Raw genomic sequence first — 24072 nt, 5'->3', positions numbered from 1 at the left:
AAACTCAAGGGACTTCCCTGGCGGTCCAGTGGTTAAGACTTAGCCTTCCAATGCAGTTGGGTGCGGGTTTGATCCCCGGTCGGGGAGCTAAGATCCCACATGTGGCCAAAAAACCAAACTATAAAAAAAAAACAAACAGAAGCAATATTGTAACAAATTCAATAAAGACTTTAAAAATGGTCCACATCAAAAAAATAAAAATAAACAAGAACAAAACTCAATTGCTCTCTTCAGAACTCTGAACATCCTTCTTTCGCAATAATCGGAACATGGACTCTGGAAAAACCCAACACAATCCTGTGGACCATGACATTACTTTCTTTGGAGCAAAGGGCTATGGGATCTGTGGAGGTCCCTGCCGGGTCTGTGCTCCGCTGACCATCGGGACCCAATGGCTGAGGCCTCTTCCTCACTCTCCTCCCCAGATTCGAACTCCTCATCTACTGCGTGAAAGAGCGGTTTGGGCCTCAAAACCGCCCTTCTGCCCCTGCCCAGTTGTTCTTCTTGGCTCCTATTTCTTTGATAACCCAAGTGGGGTGGCTTCCCTCCTCTGTGCAAGCTCTTCATCGGGATTATTTCTTGCGTCCGTCGTCCTTCCTGAAGTGACCCCGTTGGAGAGTGTGTGTTGAACATGATGGAGGGGACTTCTGCGTCACTGCCGTCGTGATCTGGGAAAGGATGATCGAAGGAAGAAAGAAGGACTTAAGAGCAGAGAGTGGAGACTTCATAACCAGGCGAGAGAACTCAGAGGGAAGCAGAGTCCTCCTGCTGTTCCAGCTCCCACACTCACCTTTCTCATCAGCTTGGTTTTCCCTTTCCGAGGTTGCTACCCCAAGGTGGGGTGTAGTAGAAGCTATAGACGCGGTGTGAGAAATAAGCAGAAATGCACGGAAACCCGCGTGTCCGGCTAGGCTCTCCCAGGGCAGTGAGGGAGTGTTTCTCACAAAATCAGATCCATTAGCCGTAAAGCACAAAAAGATGCTTTGTGTTGTCAAAGACCAACGCTAAACTGAAGGTTACAAGGTACTATGATAGGAAAAGGGTGGATTTTATCTAGGTTTGTTTGTGGGTTTTTGTTTTGTTTTGGTTTTGTTTTTTCATTTTTTAACTCTCGGTTTGTTTCTTAATCAGTGGCTACCAGAAATCATTAAATCTGAGTTTCATCCTTTTGACCTTGAAATAGCTAATCTTAGAGAAACAGGGATGGGAGAGTCACGAGTAGCAAAATAGCCATGATGCCTTCCTTTCAGAGGAGGTGAGGAGTGAACAGGGTGCGTCTGGCCCACGACGGCAATGAGAAGGATGGGAACGTCCACTTACTGAGAACTTACTCTGTGCTGATCTCTTTACATGTTATGCCATTTAATCCTCACAACAGCGCTTTGAGAGGAGGAAACTTGTGAGCCTCATTTCACAGGTGAGGAGGCTGAGGTCTCTAAGAGGTTAAGTGACTGTCAGTGTCCCACAGTGAGGGTGGGGCTGCAGTTGTCTGAGCAGCTGGCATCTGCTTCTCTCCAGGCTGTCCCTGTCTCCTTTATAAAAGCTGTGTGTGGGTCAGGACAGCTCCGTCAGGAATGCAGGGCAGCCATTGGGTACCTATGTAATGTCCCCTCCAAATACCTAAACCATGTCTGGGACATTGCCTTTCCCTCCTTCACTGTGCGCATGCCTTCAGGGGACTGTTTTTCACAAATCTCATTTCTTCAAGTTCTAACCTTATACATTTATTTTCCCTTTAAATATTCTCCTGAAAACTTAGGTATTTTAAGACATCTATATTTAAATCTGAAATAGGGGTCTTTCTCCCACTCTCTACTTCCTTCTAAAAAACAAAACAAGAAAACAAAACAAAAACTTCACAGCTAGAACTAATATGTACACAGGTTTATACTTGACCAAATGTGTTTGGAATGTGGGACATCAGAAAAACTTAAAATATCCTGTTCAATACTATTTTTCCAAAATGTGACCAAATTATCCTGAGAAGGTTGTCTGGAAGCTGAGGAGGGGGTGGGAGGTGGGAGGAGGGGAATCAGCTGCTTTGAATAAAAAAAAAAAGTTAAAATATTTGTCCATTTTTTCAGGACTTCCCTTTAATTTGTGCTTTACGGTCTGGTCTGGAACCAGAGTTCCTCTTGATCCTTTGGCGTTTGGAACACTAACTAAGAAAACAACGGCTGGCCCTTCTGCCCCCAAGAGCCGTTCCTTCCTCTCTCTCCCCTCAGCCCCCCTCCTGGTTTCCAACCATCCTTCTGAGCTATGGCCCCCCTCAGAGGACAGATTCTAGCTGCGTCTCCTGACCACCTTCTGGTTACTGAAAAGTGGGGTCCTAGAATGAGGCAGAGGCTTGGGCAGGTGACTTGCAAGCTTCCACTCAACTTAAGTCACTAGATCCGTCCAAAATGGGAGGAAGGAGTTGCTTGGAAAGTGGAAGGCGGAAGGAGGGAGGGTGGGGACTCTCCTATTTGCACGGTCCTCCTCCAGGTTGGCGCCAGGCAGCGCAGTTCCAGGGAGAGGTCAATGGAAACCTTTGCAGCAAAATCTGAGTGTCCGTTCCTCTACCTTCCACCTGGCTGAGAGCTTTAACTTCTGGACACGGGCACCGGGGGGGTGGGTGAAGGAGAAACAGGGAAAGGGCTTAGGCAGGGCTGAGCCCAACCCACACCTGATACAACAAAGGCTGTTTAGAGACCCAGACCTTGCCCTCCGCATGGTCTTGTTTTGTTTCATTTTAATTGTGGTAAAATACACAAAACATAACATTTACCATTTAACGATTTTGAAGTGTACAGTTCTGTGGCATTAGATACACTCGCATAGTAGGGCACCCATCACCACACTCCACCCACAGAAGTTGCTCATCTTCCCCCGTGCTCCTGGGTTCTAGGAGGGTTGTCCAGGCAGGACCTCTCTACTTACAACACCAAGGGAGCCCCAAAGGCAAAGGAGCTTGGAAGAGTGTGTGGAGCCTGCAATCCAGCAGGGAGCACACAAACATCTAGAGAAGGGGTGTCCTAACACGGGAGGACAAGGGGGAAGCGAGGAGGGACAGTGCTCTGAACGTCACAGCCCGGTTAGCTGAGGGGGACATCAGGGGACTGCCTGATGGACGCTGCACCTCCCTCTACGTCCTCCCCTAGAGCCCCTCCAGCCATTCCGTGACCTCGTCCTGGTGCGTAAAGGCTTCAGATTTGGAGAGAAGGTGGGTGCAAATAATTGTACCCAGATACCCATGGAGGACTATCTCAGTCTAATCCTGATTATTATTATAATTCCTTAAAACTTAAGAATAACTGATAAAATAAGTCCCACTTCATTACTTTTCCTTCACAGATTTCTAGCTTACCCACTCTTTTTGCTCACCTAATGAAATTTAGAACCAGTTGAGCACATTTGAAAGAAAAAAAAATTCATTGGGACTAAGATTTCATTCCACGTCTAGATTGATTCATGTAGAACTGACATTTGTAAAGTACCGTCTTCTTTTCAAGAACCCCCCTATCTACCCAAGTCAAGTCTTCTTCGCTACCCCTCACTAGTAATAAAATTAATAATGGCTAATATTTCTTGTCCACTTACTTGGTTGCTGGCACTGTTCTAAGGGTCTTATCTGCACCAAATGGCTTCACTCAGGGCAACACTTTTGTATGTGGGAGGTACCAACATTCTCCCCTTTACAGAGAGGAAATGAAGCGTGGAAAAGGAGAGTTTTATGTTGTCTTCATATAAGTCCTATATATGTTTTCCTAGGATTTTATGATTTCTATTGAAAGCGGGAGTGAGATGTGTTTTAGGGGATCTATTGAAAGGACGCTTTGACCTATTAATCTGGTGAATAATGTAAATGCATTTCCAAATGTTAAACAACCCCACCTCTGGGATAAGTCCTACTTTGTAAGGTGTAGTATTCTTTTACTATCCTGCTGTGTTCTATTTATAATGTGTTTGTACATTAGTGCTCAGCTGAGGCTGCTGTGTGGTTATTTTTTGCTACCGTAGCTTGTGATGTTGACGTTCATCTCAAGAAATGACTGTGAGGCTTTCGTGTTTTCTATCACTCAAGCAACATAAATAGCTCCAGCTGCTTGTACCAGGAAGAGTTTTAAAAATTAATCTATTATACACCCTATACCTGGTGTTCTTTTGTTTTGTTTGTTTGCTTTTGTTTGTGTTATAGCTCTTTTTAACATAAAATAATACTACTTAGAAGAGCGTGACCTGGGAATAGATGACTAGATCGATGAAACAGAATTAAGTGTCTAAAACTTTCTAGTTTAGGAGTAAATGACTAGTACAACAAAAGTGGAAAAGAAGGTGCTGGGGCAGGAGCATGGCCATTTGAAAACAATTTGAAATGTGTCTCTGTCTAAACCTACACAAAGATAAATATCTTTATATTTATTATCAAAATAACTATTAGCCATTTGGCTTGAAATTGAAAAAATTAAACCATGAAAGTTCTAGATTTTAAATTACTAGGTGAATCATTTTTCTAATTTTTCTGTGGAAGATCGAGCAGATTTGATGAATCAGAATACAAAAATTTGAAGACAAGTATATCTAAAAACGAAATGATAAATGCGAAACTTTAGGAAAAATTATTGGCAGCAAATATGAAACAATGGGTGATATTCGTATTGTACGGTGTTCTTCAAATTCGTTTTAAGAAAAAAAAAAAGCAGAAAACATGGGCAACGGCAGAAACAAAAACTTCCTCAAAAGAAATACGGTTGCCTCTAAAAATATGAAAAGACGTTCAACCTCACTGAAAATCAAAAAGACTGAGATAAAAATTAACTGTGGTATATAGATTTTATCCCATCATATAGTAGACTACTCAAACGTTCACTCAAAATAGCCCAGTAATGCTGATAACGTTCAGAAATTACCTTTCTCACAATTGTTGATTTGAAGGTAAATTTAAATATACGTAATTTTTGATCTAAAAATTTTGCTTCCAGGAAAATATACTAAGGGAGTAATTGGTTATTTGAGCAAAAATCAATCACAAGTAATCCAAAGAAACTATTAGATATAATTGCTTATATTCATTAAATATTGGAAGCATCTTAAATATTTGTTAATAAGGATTTTGCTAAATAAGCTATGGGGCTTTCATATAATTGACTATTATTAAGTCATGAAATGATTACTAGGTTCATATCTATTGATTCTAAAATATGTCCACAACATATGGTTGAGTGAACTAGACAATTTATAAATATTGAAAAACAATGACTGTATTATGAGTTTATGTATAATACCTTGCTGTGTGTTTGTGATTTTTTTGTTTGTTTGTTTGTATCAGGTCCAGGTAGGGTAGAGATCAGGATGATATAGATAGAATTATAGAAGGATGTTTACCGAAATGTCCTATAGTGATTATCTTGGGTGTTGGAGTTTCGAGTGCTTTAAAAAAATTTTTTTATGCTTTTCTCCACTGGCTGATTTTGATTTTATGTCGAGCATGTTTTTATATCAGAAAAAAATAAAGTTTCATTGTAAGGAATAATTATATTCCTTCTTCAAAGATTTAATTCTCAAATCCTATGTGTTTAGTTTATTCAAATTTCCAATGAGATTCCAAGTCTTAAAAATTTAGGAATATTAAACTAGAGAACATGGCATATCATATATATTATATGCCACTTTATGCTAATAGAAAATCATTTTATATACATGTTTAAAAAATAATAACTTAGCTTTTATGAGCACCATAGCCAGTTTCAATGACTTTAAGAATTTTATTTAAGTAATAGGTATTAAATGGGAAACATCCAATCAGTAAATTTGGTGAAGTTATTTTAGTAAAATTTAGCCAACTTTGGAGAATTCTGCTAATTTATAAACCACAGGAGAATCCCACCACTTCAAAGAAGTGCCCATTTTATGTTTCCCTAAGACAGGGGTCAGCAATTGATGACCCCCAGGTGTATCTCCGTGATGCATCTTTTGGTATGGCCCCTGAGCTAAGAATGGTTGTTACACTTTTAAATGGCTGAAAAAAATTTTTTTAAAGAATATTTTCTGTTAAGTAAAAATTATACGAATTTCAAATTTCAGTGTTCATCACTATAGTTCTGCATTCAACTAATAAAATACTTGTGTTCTCTTTTTCTTGTCATATATGTACTTACATAATATTCTTGATTTTGCCTTTTGGCCCACAAGCCTGAAACTATTTACCATCTGAACCTTTCCAGAAAAGAGAAGCAGCCAGGGATGCAGGTTACCTGTGAATTCAGCCGCCCTCACATCTCTGCCTGCTGGCTGAGGATGGCTGTAAGGAAAGGAGAGGTAGCGGATGTTTTTGGTACCAGCCTGTGGGTAACAAGGAGAAATAAAAAGCAGAGTTAGGCACGCAACTGACAGCTTCACACGACAAACAAAGTGAGATACAGACCCACTCTGGAGCATATTTTCTGGGTCACTGCCTTTCAGTTACTTCTGTTTAAGGAAAACAAAATGTCTCCGCCTTCAACATATGTCCTTTCCCTCTCATGATAAAATAGACCATGATAAACCTCTCAAAGTTTCTCCTGACATTAGGGTCGAGATTAGGGGCTACTCCAGACCCAACCTCCATTCAGAGTCCCAGTAAGATTGCTTGGATATGGCCTCAGATGGAGTAGTTCAGATGCGTAGTGGGTACCATGAAGATAGGGTCCAAGAGACGTGGGGAGAACAAATTCCTCCTTGTATCTCCCTGAGGGAGAAGTAAGCTTCCTAGAACCAGGGTCCCCGTCCACGGAGGGTCGCCTGGAATGTCCAGCCGTGGCCGCCGTGGGAGCTAGTCTAGCCTCGCAGCCCAGGGAGTATGGTCGAGTCACTGAACCATCCTGGGGGGCAGCTTGCTGCCACATACCCCGGGGACCGATGCCTTGGGCTCCAAAGGGCCCAGGCCCAGAGAAGGGGGTGTCTGGTGTCCTGTACCCCCTTAGTTTTGTCTTTTTCTGGCAATGAGGTAGTGGTTTTGTTTGTTTGTTTAAATACTGACGTAGTCACCTGACGAGGCCCTGCTCGGGGACCGGCCCAGCTCAGGTGAGTCAAGGTCCCCGCCTTACCGTCCTTCCCCAGGGCAGGCTGTGACCTTTCCTCGTGCTCTCCCTGAAGGTGTTCTGGCGGCGGATCAGAATTTCTTTCGCCTGCTTCTCACTCGTTTGGGGTTTGAGGTTGTATTTGTTGTAGGACAGGGTCTGTAGAAAGAAGGGGATGTCAAACATGTACAGACATCTCAGTACAACTTCCAGCCTCAGGAGACCATGGAAAAACCAAGAACAAAGACTAGTAGAGCGAGAAGGTGATGCCCAGGTCCTCTGAGCTTTTGCCTCAGTTACACAGGCACAAGCTGCGGCCCCGGAGGAAAGGTCTGTGCTCGGGGCTAGCCCATCAGGACCAAGCTGCGGTGGGAGCCTTGCCTCTGGCTCACAGGGTGGTGCCCCCCATCTGTGCTGTCCCCCTGTGACCCTCCCACAGTGATCACCCCCGAGGTACCCACAGACGTCGGTGCCCCTCCAGCCAACACACACTCTCTTTCCCAGGTCATGTTTGTTATGCTAGGCCAGCGATTACTGAGTGTTTAGGGATCAGGGGAATTTAAAAACGACTTTGGCAATTTCTAGAAGGTTGCTATTTTAAAATGTTGCCAGTCAAAGATACGTGCAAAAAATCAGCCCATTAGTATCAACACCATCGGTTCAAAAAGGAAAAAGTCTTTTAACCAAAGTAGTAGGACGGGCATAATCTTAGATACAGAACAGTTTTTCAGATTGCATCAGTTTAGTTTTATGAAAAATGTCTTCCTTATCCTCAGGGAGGCCAGTGAAAATTTGTCTTGAACCACAGACCAGCATGGTCCTCAGACGTTTACAAAGTGCTTAACGGGAATCTCTTTCACCCAAGCTAGAGGACTACAGATGTCACCTTTTGTGACAAGCCTCAAAACTGTAGACTTCCCACTAGCAACAAAGCAGACAGACAGTTGTCCTGGACTGCATCTCTGGTTTTTCCTTCAAGAGAGCAAGAGAACCGTGGCGGAGGAGAGGAGTCACATGAACGACGTAAAGACAGGATGACAACCAACAGGGACCTACTGTGTAGCACAGGGAACTCCGCTCAGTACTCTGTAATAACCTAAGTGGGAAGAGAATTCGAGAAAGAACAGATACATCGTATATGTATAACTGAGTCACTTTGCTGTACACCTTTGTCAATCAACAACATTGTTAATCAACTATACTCCAATATAAAATAAAAATTTTTTAAAAATAAGAAAAATAAAGGAGGCTTTAAGGAAAAAAAAAAACGTGGCTAATCCGAATCGTAATGTGCTGTAAGAATAAGCTATACACTGACTTTGAAGACATTAATTTAAAACAAAAGAGTACAAAATATCTCATTGGTAATTTTTAAAATTTATGATGTGTTGAAATAATATTTTTGATATAGTGGTTTAAATAAAATATATTATAAAAAAAATTTTTTTAAAGGTTAGGATGAGAAAGGAAAGACAGAAAGGGTAGGACTGGTGAGTCTCATTCTCCCAAGTAATAAAAGTGGAAGCAAAAGCCATCTCAGGGGTGGAGGCCCCTCTGTTTACTATGTGTGTTCTCCCCGTGGGACTTTCCATCACCTATTGGCTCTTCTTGATCAACAAGGAAGGGGGATCCTGCACAGCTTAGAAGGGAGAAACCTGGAGGTCAGACTGAGTAGGCATCAATAAAAGAAGAAGAAAGGCGATTATTCAGGAACCTGACAAAAAAGAGAGAATGGACAGTTAGCCTCGTTTTTCGGTGGCTTGGAGTTCCAGAGTCTCTCTCTCTATTTCTGGACTTTCCCTAAACTCAACCTCCACCACCATGGGGCAAGTCTGAGTACCAGGCACCCTCTGGACTCCGGCCCTCACTAAGCTGGCTGGCATCCTTCAAACCAGGAAGCTCTTAACTACTTATCTAAGGCGGAATGTGATAGTCTTGCTGAAACAGTTTCACTTGGAACGATTTGAAAGCTGCTGAATGTACTCGAAGTGTGCTATGAGTGCTGCTGACCTGTGTTCCTCCAGCAGGTGCAGGGCCTTTTTGCTGACACATTCCCCTTCATCACTGACCTTCTCGAAACAGCAGCCAGAAAACGTTCCCTTGCCCTGGATCATGTAATTCTGAAGTCACGGAAAGAGCTGTGGGTGGGTAGCTGGCAGACCTGGGTTCTTAACTCAAATTTGTTTTGAGATCTTAAACAAGGCAGAAAAACAACTCCTCTAACCTCAGCATCTTCTACTTGAGAAGGAGGAACTTTGACTAGATGAGTTCTTGGAGTCCCATGACATGGTCACAAAAACCAAGGCCCTCACAGTGAACTCACTTATAACCCTACTCAACAATTGGGATGTTCCATTGAATCCTTAAACTTAAATAACTCCTAATTAGAGGACACAAATGAAGATACCATTTGATTAAATCAAAGTTTCAGGAGGATTCACTTACTGCCCCTGAAATGTTCTTGCTGTGAACTTTGGGCCAGGTCCCAAGTGCTAGTATAGCCTCCATACCCTTTTCCAAAATTGAAAAACACTATGTCTGACATGTCTCCTTTTTGTGGATATATATATATATATATATATGTGTGTGTGTGTGTGTATGTATATATATATATATATATATATATATATATATATATTTTTTTTTTTTTTTTTGGCCGAGTGGCACGTGGGATCTTAGTTCCCGGACCAGGGATCGAACCCATGCCCCCTGCAGTGGAAGTTTGGAATCTTAACCACTGGACCGCCAGGGAAGTCCCTGAAATGTCTCCTTTTTTACCTTAGGCTTTCAGCACTGTGGTTTCGATATTCTAATCTAAACCATCTCAGTTTTCTAAGCTCTATTACAGTCAACCACGCTGAGACAACTCCACCATCACAGGCATCCTGAGGCCATCTTTCTTCCGTGGTGGATAAGTGTCACTGCTTTTCTGTCTCTGGAGGGGGAGGGAGCCCTGCTGGTTCTGGAAAACTCTGGGGCTGCAGGGCTAGGGCAGCCTGACCCCTAGGGCCAGCAACTGGATTTGCATTTCTCTTTATACCACGGGTGCCAATTTTGCTGCAGAAACATAACAATTAACTTTCTGTTCTCCAAACTAAGCAGAGAGAAATTGTTCATCAAGAAGACTGCTTTGGAGAGAATAACATGAACAAGAACTGATTCCTGGAGGACTGGATCCGAGGACAGGGAACAGGGACACGTCTTATACACACCCTTTGTCGAACTTGGTACATGTTGTGTGTCAGAATGTCCCTCATGGACTCCACATCTTCAGGGCAGAGTCTTTTGGTTTCTTGTATCCTCTGGGCCCTGGAAACATCATTGGGGGGAAGCCAAGCATTATTCTTCCATCTTGGCAAGGGGACCACAAAAGCATCAATTTACTTTCAGGACTTCTAATTGATAAACATAAAGGTTATGTTTTTAACATAACTTTTCCTGTTGTTTTAGTAAATTCATATGAAATGTCAGCACGTGTGTCTTGACTTACATTTTGAACATGTGGCTTCTTTGCCTATAGCTTGTATATGGGAATTTCTCTAACCCATTTTTAAAAAGGAGTTTAAAGTCACGGCAAACCAGTTACTTTTTTCCTCCGTATCTATTATGAACAGACACGTTTGTAAAAAACAATAAAAATCAATGATTAGGAAATACATTTTTGGAAAGGATACCACAAATGGCAAACCAAATGTTTCACTGTTAGATTCAACAGAAATAAGATTATTCCTTCAAGGCTCACGGACAACACCATGTTAGTCCCACATTTTGAACAGCACTAATCTCTGCAGTACTGAATTTTTACGAGTACCTTTATAAGTACATTTATCTTGGAATTGTCCCTTTAGGGAATTTATCTCTGGTTAAAGAATAATGGTAAGAAACTAAAATCATGTTTTATGAGGAGAATTAAACCATTGCCACCATGAAAATCAGGCCAGCTCAGAGACACTGGACCCTCTGAGATTCTAGAAGCAGTTGACTTCTTTCTGCCTTCTTCACCATGAGCACCCCTCCCCCCCCCAAAAAAAGAGCTCAAAAGCCAAGTCATGGCCAGGTTAGCAGTCAATGAACAATTGTCCTCTGAGGATTTCAGTCATGACATCGCTATGTGCAGAATTCTCATATGACACACATATTTGATTTCAATCACTTCGGTCTAGTGGTGGTAATTTCTAAAAACTTATTGTATGAATAATATACGCTCACTGTAGGACATAGGAACAACAAAAAAAGGAGAACTAAAGAAAATTAAACCCATCTTTTAGTACTATTACCTCCCTTGACATATTGGTATAAACCCTTACAGAGCTGTGATTTTTTTTCTTTTCTGGCTGCAGAGTTTTGAAATGCACACGTGTGCTGATGTGTTGTTACCTGCTTGCACAGGTCTTAGGATAATTGACCATAGAGACAAGAAGTTATTGGTTTCAAGACAGGCCACTTTTTAAGTCCCTTTCCCCAAACATTAGTAGCAATATCGCCATAAATAGCAAGGATATTTTTGTAAGTAATGCACAATGAATGAGTAAAAGATTTTTAAGGGCTTGGATGCTGGATATCACAGGACCAGGACGCCAGCATTTACTTAGCAATGCGATCTGTCGACTGACTAATGCCCTTCCTACAAAATCACTGAAATCAGTTTCCATATCGCAGAGCTGCAAACGTCAACACTATTGATATTCAGTTACCACCCTCGGTGATTTAAACATTATTATCAGGGCATTTCAACCTAACTGTTTAAATGTCCCTCAAATAAAATTTATTCTGATTTAGGTACACCCACGCATTGCCGCAATCTGAACACATTCCTTGTTTATGGTGGAAGGAATCTATTGCTAAACAGAAACAGCAGCTAAACAAATAGTTCCACTTTGTGTGTTCATAATAAAATGACCAAATAGGAAAAAACTATGGGTAAAGGAAATGGTAAAGTTAAACCTGAGATAGGAAATCTAACTTGGCATTCTCCCCAGTTTATGATTAACCACTCTGGGAAGGACCAGACTTAGTTCAAGCCCTTTTAGGCTGCTGGCTGGATGTGCAGTACAGGGTTCCCGGTAGCATTGCCTCGTATTTATTCTCACTGAGAAGCTGCAGCTATAGAATCAGAAGGATGAATTATTGATTCGGGCAATTACTGATGCATGGACTTTCCTACCTGCTACTTCGTTAGCAAAATCACTCCTGAAATGATCATATCATGAGCACAGGAAAGATACAATCCTCAGAAAAACTGAATCTTAGTAATCTCTAGGGCAAAAAAGTAAAATTACAAAGTGAAAGTCTCATCACTGGAACAAGATGTAAAAGAAGCCTCTATTACCTTAAATAAAAGACCACTGGTAATTTCATGGCCATTGAAATCAAACTGGGGAAATCTGAATCTTAATGTGTTTGAATAAAAGGCTCACATTTCCCTTAACTTTTTAAAAAAAATCAGATGCTATAATGCTGTAAAAAGAGGTTTCGATTCTAAACACAGCAATAGAGATATGAAATCTAGTAGATGTTATCTTCGTGCCATAAGATGAAGTCCCAAAAGATCAAATGTATCCTGATTTCTTTGGAAGAATCCATCCTCTTTTAGTAGCTTCATACATGAAATCCAGGGAAATGTATGTTGACCGAAGGATGTGCCCACTAAGTAAACAATGGTACCAACAGCTCTTCTGTGTATGTGGTTGCCTTGTGTCTTCTTAGAAAGGTCACCAAGGTGACCAACACTGAGAACAAGTGAAGAATGCAGAGCTGTGGGCCCGGCTCCCTACAAGGCAACGTCCCATCATGGAAGTGAACATGGCATCAGAATCTTCATACTAGTGTCTTTGGTGTCAGAATGCATGACTGTGAGCTTACACCTGTCAATATGTGATCAATTTAAAAATTCTTCAACTGCAATAAATTAATTTGTGCTTTTTAATAAATGACATTATAATTATTTGGGAGTTTCTAAAGACAATATCCTGAAGTCGTACAGCTGTAGTGTGTTATGCCTATACATTTATTATAAATATATATTTTTTATCTTTCATTTTCTTCTTTTTTAACATCTTTATTATAAATATTTTAATATCTCTTTACTAGTAACCAAATATTTTTTAATCGGCTTGAGCTTCTACCGACTGATGTTTCTAAGAACTTCCTACTCATGGGTAAAGCAAGGTGCCTCATAGTTAGAATAATAATCCAAGTACATAGTCTATTTATTCCATAGGGTTGTTTTGAGAGTCAAATAAAATAATGTATGTAAAAGTAAAGGAATTCCCTAGAATCAGCATTGTCTGCAGCGTGCCATAGACAGCTTCTAGGGGTAGCGTTCTCCTGAAGGTCACAGAGTTTGGAAATCTAAACCTCTTGTAGAACAATTGCTTAAACTTCTAAAGAAAAAAAATATCTGTGCGTTTTATTGTTATCCTCTCATACGGAGTCACAAAAAGCGAGCTGAGTACACACTTCTTTTTCCTATTATTGTATGAAGGTTTGTTTTTTAAGAAATCACTGCTTTGATCTTAGGAGAGGAATTCCTTTTTGCTTGACGTCCGACAGGTTTCTGATGAGATCAAATGAATGCAATTTAAATACTAAACTTGTAGTAAATATCGGTTTAAAAAAATCTCCTCTCCCACCTCGGTTAACTAACCGGTTTGGGCTACAGGGGGAAGACATGTCTCCAACCTAGAAGGCTCTCTTACTAATCTTGAGTCAATGTCTGAAAAATAATTCACTCAACACAGGGCATCCTCTAAATGAAACTGCCTTAAAAATTGCCTTGAGGTTAGGAACTGGGACACCTGCTTATGACCAGTGCAACGTAATGTACAGAGATTCAAGGCATATTTTGGCACATGAGAGGCTGATTCTCATTTGAGATAAGCACCCCTACATTCCTAGACCAAGCGCTTACATCACTAGTGAGTAGAAGGTCGAGGAAGTTCCTCATGGTCTAAACTGCCTGCACCCGACCAGGTCCAGGCCTCCTGCTGAGCATTGAGTTAGCTCTCATCCATCCTTCAGTGAGCAGGTCAAATGCTTGGGGACCAGATGAGGTTCCCTCTCACCCTCTCACAGCTCCCTGGGCTTTATGATCGTATGTTTGTGTGCCCTATTTTATCACCATCAGGACCCCGCTCCAGGGATGAGCTCCCCGAGGGCAGGGACCGTCTGCTTCCACAGGCCGTGGCACATAACAGGTGCCCTAGTACTCCCCTTGGCTAAGGGGATGCCCAAAAGTTCAGGAATCAAGTGAAGTAGGATTTGAAGGCAATATCGTAGAAAATAAAAGAACGCAAAATTATCCATGGTGAGTGATATATCAACATTTTAAATAAAGACAAGATCAGTATCCCCGATTACTTTTTTCTGCCTCAGGCTCTCATATGGCTCAGCATGGTGTTGCCAATAAATATTTGTTAGCACATTCCCATTTTAGGACCAGAAATTTCCTTAAAGCCATGTAATGGGCAGCACCAAAACAAACCAACCAACTCACTGAGAAATAAGGCAGAAAGCTTTCTGTTTACACAAAGATGCCCTCAGGGATGCTACTTTAGATTTTTCCCTGGCTGGAAATTTTCCCCATGTAAAAAAGGTGATGGTGCTTCTGATTCATTAGCAAGTAAACGATGAGAAATAACACTCAGGTGTTAATGACAATTTCATTGCCATCTCTTCTTAGCTCTTCTCTCAACTTGCTTTTCAAAGGTGAGGAGGTGGGGAGATCATTGAAACTCATTATCTTCCGAAGACGTCAGGATGGAGGGGCTGGTGTTCCTTATGCTAAATATACGTTGTGACTAATTTCCCCAATTCATAAACCGTTTCTTGGGAGAAAACTGGGCATCTTTGGGGAGGGGGTGAATTAATTCTTATGACATTCAAGGAGTTCTCGTTAAATGTCAGAGACTTAAAGCAGCTTTAAAAAATGTCTAACCAGCTCTTGGGACAATTGGTTTCCAGATGCTCCAACTGAAGCACCAGGCTTCAAAGGGCATCATCTTGTAATGATGGGGTATGTACCAGTCTTACCCCACCCTCTGTTCCACTGGTAGCCAGTTCCCTCCTTGCTCCTGTTCACAGCTGGTCTCACACAGACGCACACAGATCTTTGCCTGAGACACAATTACAAACACGGCCTTCTCTTTAAATATCCCACCAATCACCACACCTCTTGCTCCTCTACCACTCATGCCCAAATCCAACTTAGTATCCTAGGATGCTGACCTGGTCTCTCCTCATAGAAGACAGGAAGAGAGATGACTTATGGGAGAAAGACAACGGCAATATTAGCAGGAGCAAACGAGCACGGGTTAAAGGGTAGACATGTCTAAACAGGAAGACTTGTGACATATGCTGAAAATCTTCTATAAATTCATTTGCCCTGCCCTCCCAAAGAAAGATGTCAAAAAACTCTCATCTTTTTGCTAGAAAGTAATTTTCAGAAACTAGGTGAAACAGATCGAGCATGGACCAAGCTATAAGATGCCAAGACTTAGATCTTATTTCTTCCATTTTTCCTTTGTCATATCTCTGCCTCTTCACTCCTAATAGAACCTTTAAATAGAACAATGAGTTAGTGCCCCCTGTAATTCTGACACTGAAAGTCTAGATCGAGGGCAGATGTCACTTACTGATGGGGGATGGAAAAGGCTGTAGAACTTAGTATCCCGGTCTCTGCCATCTCAATAGCTTGTTTCATTTCCAGCTTCTTGTACAAAGAAATGATGCTCGATTTTGGCAGGTTCTCTCGGGTTAGGATTTTCCGTAAATACTTATGATCAAACTTCTTAAACCTAAAAACGGAAACCAACAGTTTGGAAATCTTCAATCTCTGTATGTGTTACGTAAGTATATACTTTTTCTAGAAACAAGCTGTACTTAACTTTATTCTGAAAAACACCACGACAGTGCCTGGAACACATGTGACTTTGAACACATTTTTGAAAAAAATAATCATAGCATCTATACATTCTTTAAAATAAAGAAAGAATGGCCTAGTGACCTGAACACATTGAAAATCAACCAAACAAAAGGAAGGGACAAGCTGTAATCGGGGCAAAAAGTGGGCATTAGTGGGGAGCTGGGGATGCCAGCTGAGTTCTAACTGTGGGAGACGAAACGGGGTCGGGGAGTCTGCTGTACCCTCCCAGTAGCTCCTAACCGTGGCAGCTGCACTGACAGTGGTGCTGGCCTGTTCAACCAGAGCCCACAAGTTTAAACAGCCTGGTAGTTACAGTAGATTTGCCCATTACGCTGCAGATCGTTTTGAATCCTGCCACTTAGGCGGGGTGTGGGGAGAACCCACATATACCCTGACAGTCTGAGTGATGGAGCGTCTGAATAGGCCAGACGCTGACGGACGCTGACTATTGCGCCAAAGCTCCGGCCGACCCATGAGACCGAGCCACGTGGCGCATACGGTGCCTTCAGAGTCCACCATCTGTTTGGAGGAGGAATTGTCCACACCTTCAATCATTTTCCATGCAAAGAGTAATTTGCCGCCTGATTTACACTGGGATGCTGGCTCATCTGGTGGTCGGTTAGTCTCCTGGCCTGTGAGGCGGATGGACTCTTTATCAGCCGAGGCTCCCCTGGGTTAAGCAGTCTGTGATTCCTTGGGCTCTGTGATCTGGGTTTGGTTCATACCAGGCTCACTCTGGCTCCAACTGGGTCAGCCCTCAGCCTTCTCGCTTTGTGCCTTTCTTCATGAGAAGCTATTGTTGCTGTTTATTCCTCAATCTACGGCCATCGGCACCCCACCCATCAGGACTTCTCTGATGCTCCTCACCCCGGGTTCGGGTTCACCTTGACCTTGGGCTGGTCAAGGCCGGTGGTTGCCATTGCCCTTGCCCTATCAGCCACTGGCTTCTTCTGATGGGCCACTCGGTCACTTACTCTGAGCCCTGCACATCCTGCCTCCCTTCCAGCCTTGCTCACGACTTCTTCCAAGTCTCCTCTGCCCTTGCTCTTCCTTACCTGCCCCAGAGGCATGGAAGCTTCTCAGAGTCCCGTCCCCAGGAAGCTTCCCCTCTTCACCGGCTGGTAGTCATCTCACCCACACCCACGGCTTTGGTTACCAAATACTCACTGACAACTCACAACCTCTATCACAGCCACGATTTCCTCCTGAGCTTGAGACTAAATTCCAAACAGGGGCTGAGTGAGTATCTGAAGCATCTTAAACAGAATCTGTTATTTAACTCCAAACATTCTTCTACAGACTGTAAGCTTAACCACGGCACTGTTACCTCCCTAGGTTCCGTGTCTGAAGATCTGATGGTCATTCTCATTTTCCCTTTCCTCATCTTCCCCTCCTTACGCCATAGCCAGCCTGTCTACCCCAGAAGTATTTCAGTACCCCTTCTGCTGGTCCCTTACCCTCACTAGTCGGAAAGCTCTGCAGCTCACTGAAAACAAAAGACCTGAACCCACATCAAGGTTGCGCTGTACAACAGGTTAATCGACCTCTTGGAGTTGGTTCGCTCATCTTTAAAATGAGACTAGGGACTTCCCTGGTGGTCCAGTGGTAAAGAATCTGCCTTCCAATGCAGGAGACGTGGGTTTGATCCCTGGTCAGGGAACTAACTTCCCACATGCCGCGGGTCAACGAAGCCTGTGGGCCACAACTACTGAGCCTGTGTGCCGCAAACTACAGAGTCAAGGCGCTCTGGAACCCACACGCCACAACTAGAGAGAGAAAACCCGCATGCTACAACTAGAGAGAAGCCCGCACGCCACAACTAGAGAGAGAAAACCTGCACGCCACAACTAGAGAGAAGCCCGTGTGCTGCAGCTTAAGATCCCGTGTGCTGCAACTAAGACCCGATGCAGCCAAAAGTAAATAAATAAATAAGTTTAAAATAAATAAATAAAATAAAATGAGACCAATAGTGATAACAGGACAGTTAAGGAGATCATGTGACAGATAATTCCTCTCTTTCTAATCCAGCTTCCATATGGCTGTTGTAGTTTGCCTTCCAAAAGTCAAGTATGGTCATGCCACTCTCCTATTTAATAGCCTTTTGATATGAGTTTTAAAGGTCAAATAGAACTTTATAGTGTTAATGGCTGTAGAGAGCTCCTTAGCTCTGTACCATAAAAGCGTGTCCCTGTCTTTCCAGCCATGTCCTCCTTTTTTCTCACCTTTTTCTCACCTTGTCACTCTCCCATATCCAAACCATGACACGCTCTCCCTTGCCTTTGCAGATGGAAATACACTGCTGCTACTGCGGTTACTTGGCAGGCTTTCCATTCTTCTTTGCCTGGAGAACTCATTTATTTTCCAAACTCACTCCCATTTCTGTATTACTGTAGTTCTATGCATTTGCCTCTGTTATAACATGCACCATATTGACCATAATTATTTGTTCAGGCTCTTTCTCTTCTCCCCCACCCCACCCCCAGGACCACATGCACTACATTGTGAAGACCTAGAACACAGTGAGGGTGTCTTACTGCTCTTGACATAGTTTAGAAAGTTAGGTATAGATTCGGCTAAATGGAAGAATATTTAATAATGCTTCATTGGAATAACTATGGCATTTGAACTTAAAAAAAAAATCCATGGCCTAAATTCTAGATCGGTGGATAGTCACAGAATTTAAATTCTATTTTAACACTGTAAGGACTGCTAAAACGACGCTTCTTTCTGCCTCATAAAAAAATATCCCACTCAGGAGACTTCCCTGGCGGTCCAGTGGTTAAGACTTTGCCTTCCAATGCAGCGGGTGTAGGTTTGATCCCTGGTCGGGGAGCTAAGATCCCACATGATCTTAGCCAAAAAAACAAAACATAAAGCAGAAGCAATATTGTAACAAATTCAATGAAGACTTTAAAAAATGGTCCACATCAAAAAATCTTAAAAAAAAAAAATCCCACTCAAAAGCTCTCAGTTTCTGTGCCACCACCGTGCAAGAGCCAGAATTTTTAAGATCTAGTCTCTCTTGGCATCACCAACATCAATATGTTGGAAATGTCTACCATTTGGTTAATTGAACTACTGCTAACGCCTCCATCCTCCAAACAGCAGTGTAAAACTTCAAAAATCTCGTATTCCTCATCCTCAATAAACGCTCCTCAGGGCCACATCATTAAGAAATATGGCTGTAGACTAAATCCAGAAGAGGACGAGTTCTGAAATGTGAGATGTGGTGGAGAAGAGGGCCCCCGGCATCCTTACAGAATCGTTATGCGGGAAGGACCTCCCCCACGATGGAGGAATCTCTTCCCCAGGATCCCTGATGACTCGCCAACCCTCCTTCGCAGCCTCTTGAAGCCTGTCATTCCCTGGTTGTGCTTCTCGTATCACTGGGAAATTGTCCTTGTTTTAAACTTAAATCTGGCGTCTCTAATTTCCACCTGTCAGTTGTACTAGTTTCCTCTAAAGCAACCAAGCCCAAGTTCACTGCTTCCTCCACCTGGTAGCTCTCCATTTCCCAGGACTTCTGCCTGCTTCCTGTATGGCATGGCTCCCAGGCCCTTTATCTTCCTGGCCACCTTCCTCAGGATTCCTTCTAGTTTTATCTTATCCCATCTACCTAGCTTCCAGTGGAAACTTCTGAGGTTCCCCATGTCACATATATCCCTCCTCGGTGGTGAAACCTCTGCTTCCTTACTTGTCTCTCACTTGGTAGTGGCTCCACTGCCCACACACATCTTCAATTCCAGCTTTCAAGTGATCCATCAGCTGCCAAACCAAACACAGAAAAATGATTGCTGATGAAACGTTAACCCTACAAGACACACAGGGAAGGTTAATACACCTTGGAAAACAAAGGGGGCTTTATTTTCCAGGAGCATACCCTTTTTTCTATCACTCTGTTCATGTAACTGACGCTTATAATGCCTTTCCCAGTAATACCACTTAGTTTCATGATGCAAAGGCTCTGTAGATAATTTCTTTAATAAAGCACATAACTTGCAATGAAAACAAGATACCGGCTTTGCTTTGAATACTATTTTTCTAGAATGATCTAGGAAATTTCTCATTACTGAAATCACATGGATATAAAGCCTAATAATTAACTATTCTTTTAATTTCATTGAGAAAGAAAAGAATATGCCAGTATCCAATTTATACCGCTCCTGAAAATATAATTCTACAGGTATTCTATTATAATAGCAACATATAACAACAAAATTTATCTATATGCCTCAGTTTTTGCTTTTTCTTTTTTTGGGTGGGCCGTGCCACACGGCTTGTGGGATCTTAGTTCCCCGACCAGGGATTGAACCCGCGCCCTCAGCAGTGAAAGCACAGAGTCCTAACCACTGGACCACCAGGGAATTCCCACGCCTCAGTTTTTATCTGATCATTTTGTCTCAGTATTCACATTTCACCATCCAAGCTAATTATACTACGTTTGCTTTATCCAAATTGTTTATAGGAATTTAGGAAAAAACACAGTCTCTTCATAATTTGTTACTTTACAGATAATTTAAATTTGTAATCATTGAAGTTTAACATGGCTTCTAAATTTTTTTTTTGCAAAATAGATTAAAATACTAAATTAATTCTGAAATAATTATGTACTCTCTACCAATAATTATACCTTTTTTTGAGAAAAAGAAAAATAAGAAAGGGGTGAAATATCCAAGTTCTATTGTCTTAGGTATATGGCTAATTTCTTAAAATAATGAACAGAGGGGATAAAGATAGAGACAAAAATCTTCAATTGGGTTAAAGCACTACTTATTTTAAAACGCTCACTCCCTATCCCCATCTGTTGAATAGTTCCAAATGGCCTTGAAAATTTTTCATTTGCGTTTCCTGGAATTAAAATTACTTTATTTCCTAAGGTGACTTTGGCCATGAAATTCAGGTCTGACTTTTGAAAGACTTCATCAGTTTCTCCAGCATTAAAGTTATGGACGTTCAGGCATGAAAGAAACCTCCAAATTATGTGGGCCAATCATCCCCTCCAAGCCTGAATCTCTTGTACAGCAACTATGCCGAGTGTTTCCGGTTATCGCTTGCACACATCCATTTCACCTTTGGGTGAGCCATACAAGCAACTGTCCAAACACTCTTCATTAACAGAGCTGAAGCCTCTCACCCTATGTTTTCCATACATTAGTTCTCATTTCTATTTCCTGTAGCCACATGAAACGCCATCCCTTCAATACTGTGTTGGACTTAAAACAAACTGGCAGAAACCATGATCGACTTCATTTTCACTTTTGTCAGAGTTGGATGTTTTCACCAAAACTGCCACTAGGCCATGTCTGCTGAAGTGGAAGCTGTTACCCCTTCTTTATTATAAGTTCAGGAAGAGCAGAAAATCCCATGTTCCATTAGAATAATGATTTCTTTCTTTCTTTCTTCCTTTCTTTCTTCCTTCCTTCCTTCCTTCCTTCCTTTCTTTCTTTCTTTCTTTCTTTCTTTCTTTCCTTCCTTCCTTCCTTCCTTCCTTCCTTCCTTCCTTCCTTCCTTCCTTCCTTCCATCCTTCCTTCCTTCCTTTTTTAGAACAATGATTTTAGAAGCAAGTCAGGCAACTCTGAACATTATTCATCGTGATAGTTTTCTGAGGTGTCAACTTGGCTAGGCTACTCCCCTGTTATTATTAATACCCGTCTAGATGTTGCTGTGGAAGTATTTGGTAGATAGGATTAAAGGTCACTGATCAGTTGCCTTTAAGTAAGGGATCTTATCCTAGATAATCTGGGTGGGTCTGATTTGATCACTTGAAAGGCCTGAAGAATAAAGCAGAAGAAAATGCCACTTGCTTTTGCCTGAGAGTTCCAATCCACCCTTCCTGATGGCCGGTCCTACAGATTTTGGACCTGCCTACCCAGCACCCGTAGTAGGTGAGCCAATTCCTTACAACAAAGCTCTTAATATATATCTCCTACTAGTTCTGCTCCCCTTGTTGAACCCTGACAGAAACACTGCTAGCTTGGACCCAAAAGGGAGAGAGAGAAGATGAAATGAAAGAAAGCTACTGGGCCCCAAATTTTACAGGCAAGAAGCAGGCTGATCAAACTAATAAGCCGCTAGAGTTACAGATGTAGAAAACATACTTATGGTTACCAGGGGGCAAGGAGGGGGGGAGGGATAAGTTGGGAGATTGAGATTGACATATACACACTACTATACATAAAATAAATGACTAATAAGGACCTACTGTATAGCACAGGGAACTCTACTCAGTACTCTGTAATGGCCTATATGAGAAAAGAATCGAAAAAAGAGTGGATATATGTATACATATAACTGATTCACTTTGCTGTACACCTGAAACTAACACAACCTTGTAAATCAAGTATACTCCAATAAAAATTACAAAACAAAACTAATAAGTCACAAACACCTGCTACTGTTCATGAAAAAAGAACTATGACTCAGAGGGTGGAGGGGAGATCACAGAAGGTGGAGCAAAGAATCACAGAAGATTGTTCCCAGGACTGGAAACCAGGACTGGAAACCCAGGCAGACTTGGAAATTTGCTTGGGGTACATGACTCCTTTTTTCTGTCCATGTTTCCCCCTTTTGGAAAGGGAATATCTATAGCCGTTATCTGATGACTGTCTTACCAGTGCGTTTTGGGAAAAGATGACTTGTTTCCTGAGTTTCACAGGTTCAGAGTGAAGAGGAACTGTGTCTCAGGATGGATTATACCCAGAGCCTCACCCATCCTTGATTTAGATGGTTGAGATGCTGAGAGTTGGGTCTTTTGAACTCACAAGATGTAGGTGAGATTTTTGGTCTCTGAGTTCATTCTATAGTGGATTGAGGCTTCTGAGATGTTGGGATCGGTTAATGTATTTTGCATGTGGAACAGACATGAGTCTTTGAAGGGCAAAGGACAGATGCAATAGGCAGAATGTATGGTCCCCAAAGATGTACAGGGTCCTAATCCCCAGGGCCTGCAAATATGTTACTTTTTATTCAAAGAGGAATTAGGATAGCAGATGGATTTAGGCTTGCTATTCAGCTGACCTTATGATAGAGAGAATACCCTAAATTACCCACATGGGCCCAGTATAACCATAAAGATCTTTAATGTGGAAGAGGAAGGCAGAAGAGTCAGTATTAGAGTGATGCAGCATGAGAAAGCCCTGACTGGTCATTGTTGGCTTTGAAGACAGGATGGGTCCACAAGCCGAGGAATGCCAAGACCCTCTAGAAGCTGGAAGAGGCAAGAAAAGAGACCCTTTCCTAGAACCCCCAGAAAGAAGTACAGCCCTGCTACATCTTGATTTTATCCCAATGAAACCCATTGTGAACTTCTGACTTCCAGAACTGTAAGATAAAAACTGTAAGATGTAAGCTACTAAGTCTACGATAATTTCCTACAGCAGCACCAGGAAGCTAGTACAGTCACTGTTGGTGGAGCTGGAGAGGAAAGAGGCCATGTCTAGTGACATATACACACCTCATCAAAGTTCTAAATCACTCCCATAGGTGACAAAGAGGGAACATCTTATCAACTTATTAATTATGACCAAGAGATAACTTACACGGGTATGAAGCTCTTCATTGATGGATTCTTTTTTATTGGTCTTTCTAACATCCAGGTACCTGACCAGAGGGCCAATTGTGATTCCCTAGATCATAAACCACAAAATAAAGCATTTTGTTGTAGTGAAGACTGTCAGGATAGAGAGCAAATCTATTGCAAATTTAGAACTTCCAATTTTAATGTCTTTGTTTTGTACTAGTTTCTCCTGGATAAATGCTCCAGTGTTTACTTTAGTTCTTACTTAATACCTTTACACTCTGCAATAAAAATAGGCCTGATGTCTATAATTTAAAGCAGGGATTTAGTTTCATTCCTTAAAAGAACCTCCCATTAGTTTGCTGAGAGCTAATACTATAATAAAAACTATAATAAAAACTATTATAATAAAAGCTATAAAAAAACTATTTAGTACTAATTGTTATCTCATTTTCAGCAATAGACATTCACCTGTACAAGGGGATATTTTGATTAATATGTTTTATCAATTAAAAGGTCACAAAATGTAGAGGTTACAGGATGACCAAAAACATGATCTAGAAATATTTGGGAATTTAGTTTGGGTATTGGGCAC

At 41.7% G+C, this 24072-nt stretch overlaps 1 protein-coding gene across 1 annotated transcript in view; it reads right to left on the bottom strand.

The window, feature by feature from the left end:
- Positions 1-312: 312 nt before the first annotated feature.
- Positions 313-24072, bottom strand: part of SLC9A4 (solute carrier family 9 member A4) — a 59312-nt gene continuing 35552 nt past the window's right edge. Inside the window, exons 6-12 of the mRNA XM_068564536.1 lie at positions 23500-23586; positions 19655-19725; positions 15671-15832; positions 10250-10346; positions 7065-7196; positions 6234-6321; positions 313-668 (exon numbers count right to left, since the gene is read on the bottom strand). Of these exons, the coding sequence (XP_068420637.1) occupies positions 313-668; positions 6234-6321; positions 7065-7196; positions 10250-10346; positions 15671-15832; positions 19655-19725; positions 23500-23586 (993 nt within the window). The remainder of the gene's footprint in view (positions 669-6233; positions 6322-7064; positions 7197-10249; positions 10347-15670; positions 15833-19654; positions 19726-23499; positions 23587-24072) is intronic.

The sequence above is a fragment of the Eschrichtius robustus genome, chromosome 15, assembly GCF_028021215.1.
Source record: "Eschrichtius robustus isolate mEscRob2 chromosome 15, mEscRob2.pri, whole genome shotgun sequence".
Classification (NCBI taxonomy): Eukaryota; Metazoa; Chordata; class Mammalia; order Artiodactyla; family Eschrichtiidae; genus Eschrichtius; species Eschrichtius robustus.
The sequence above is the reverse complement of the archived record's forward strand: the minus strand, read 5'-3'. Positions and strand labels throughout refer to the sequence as shown.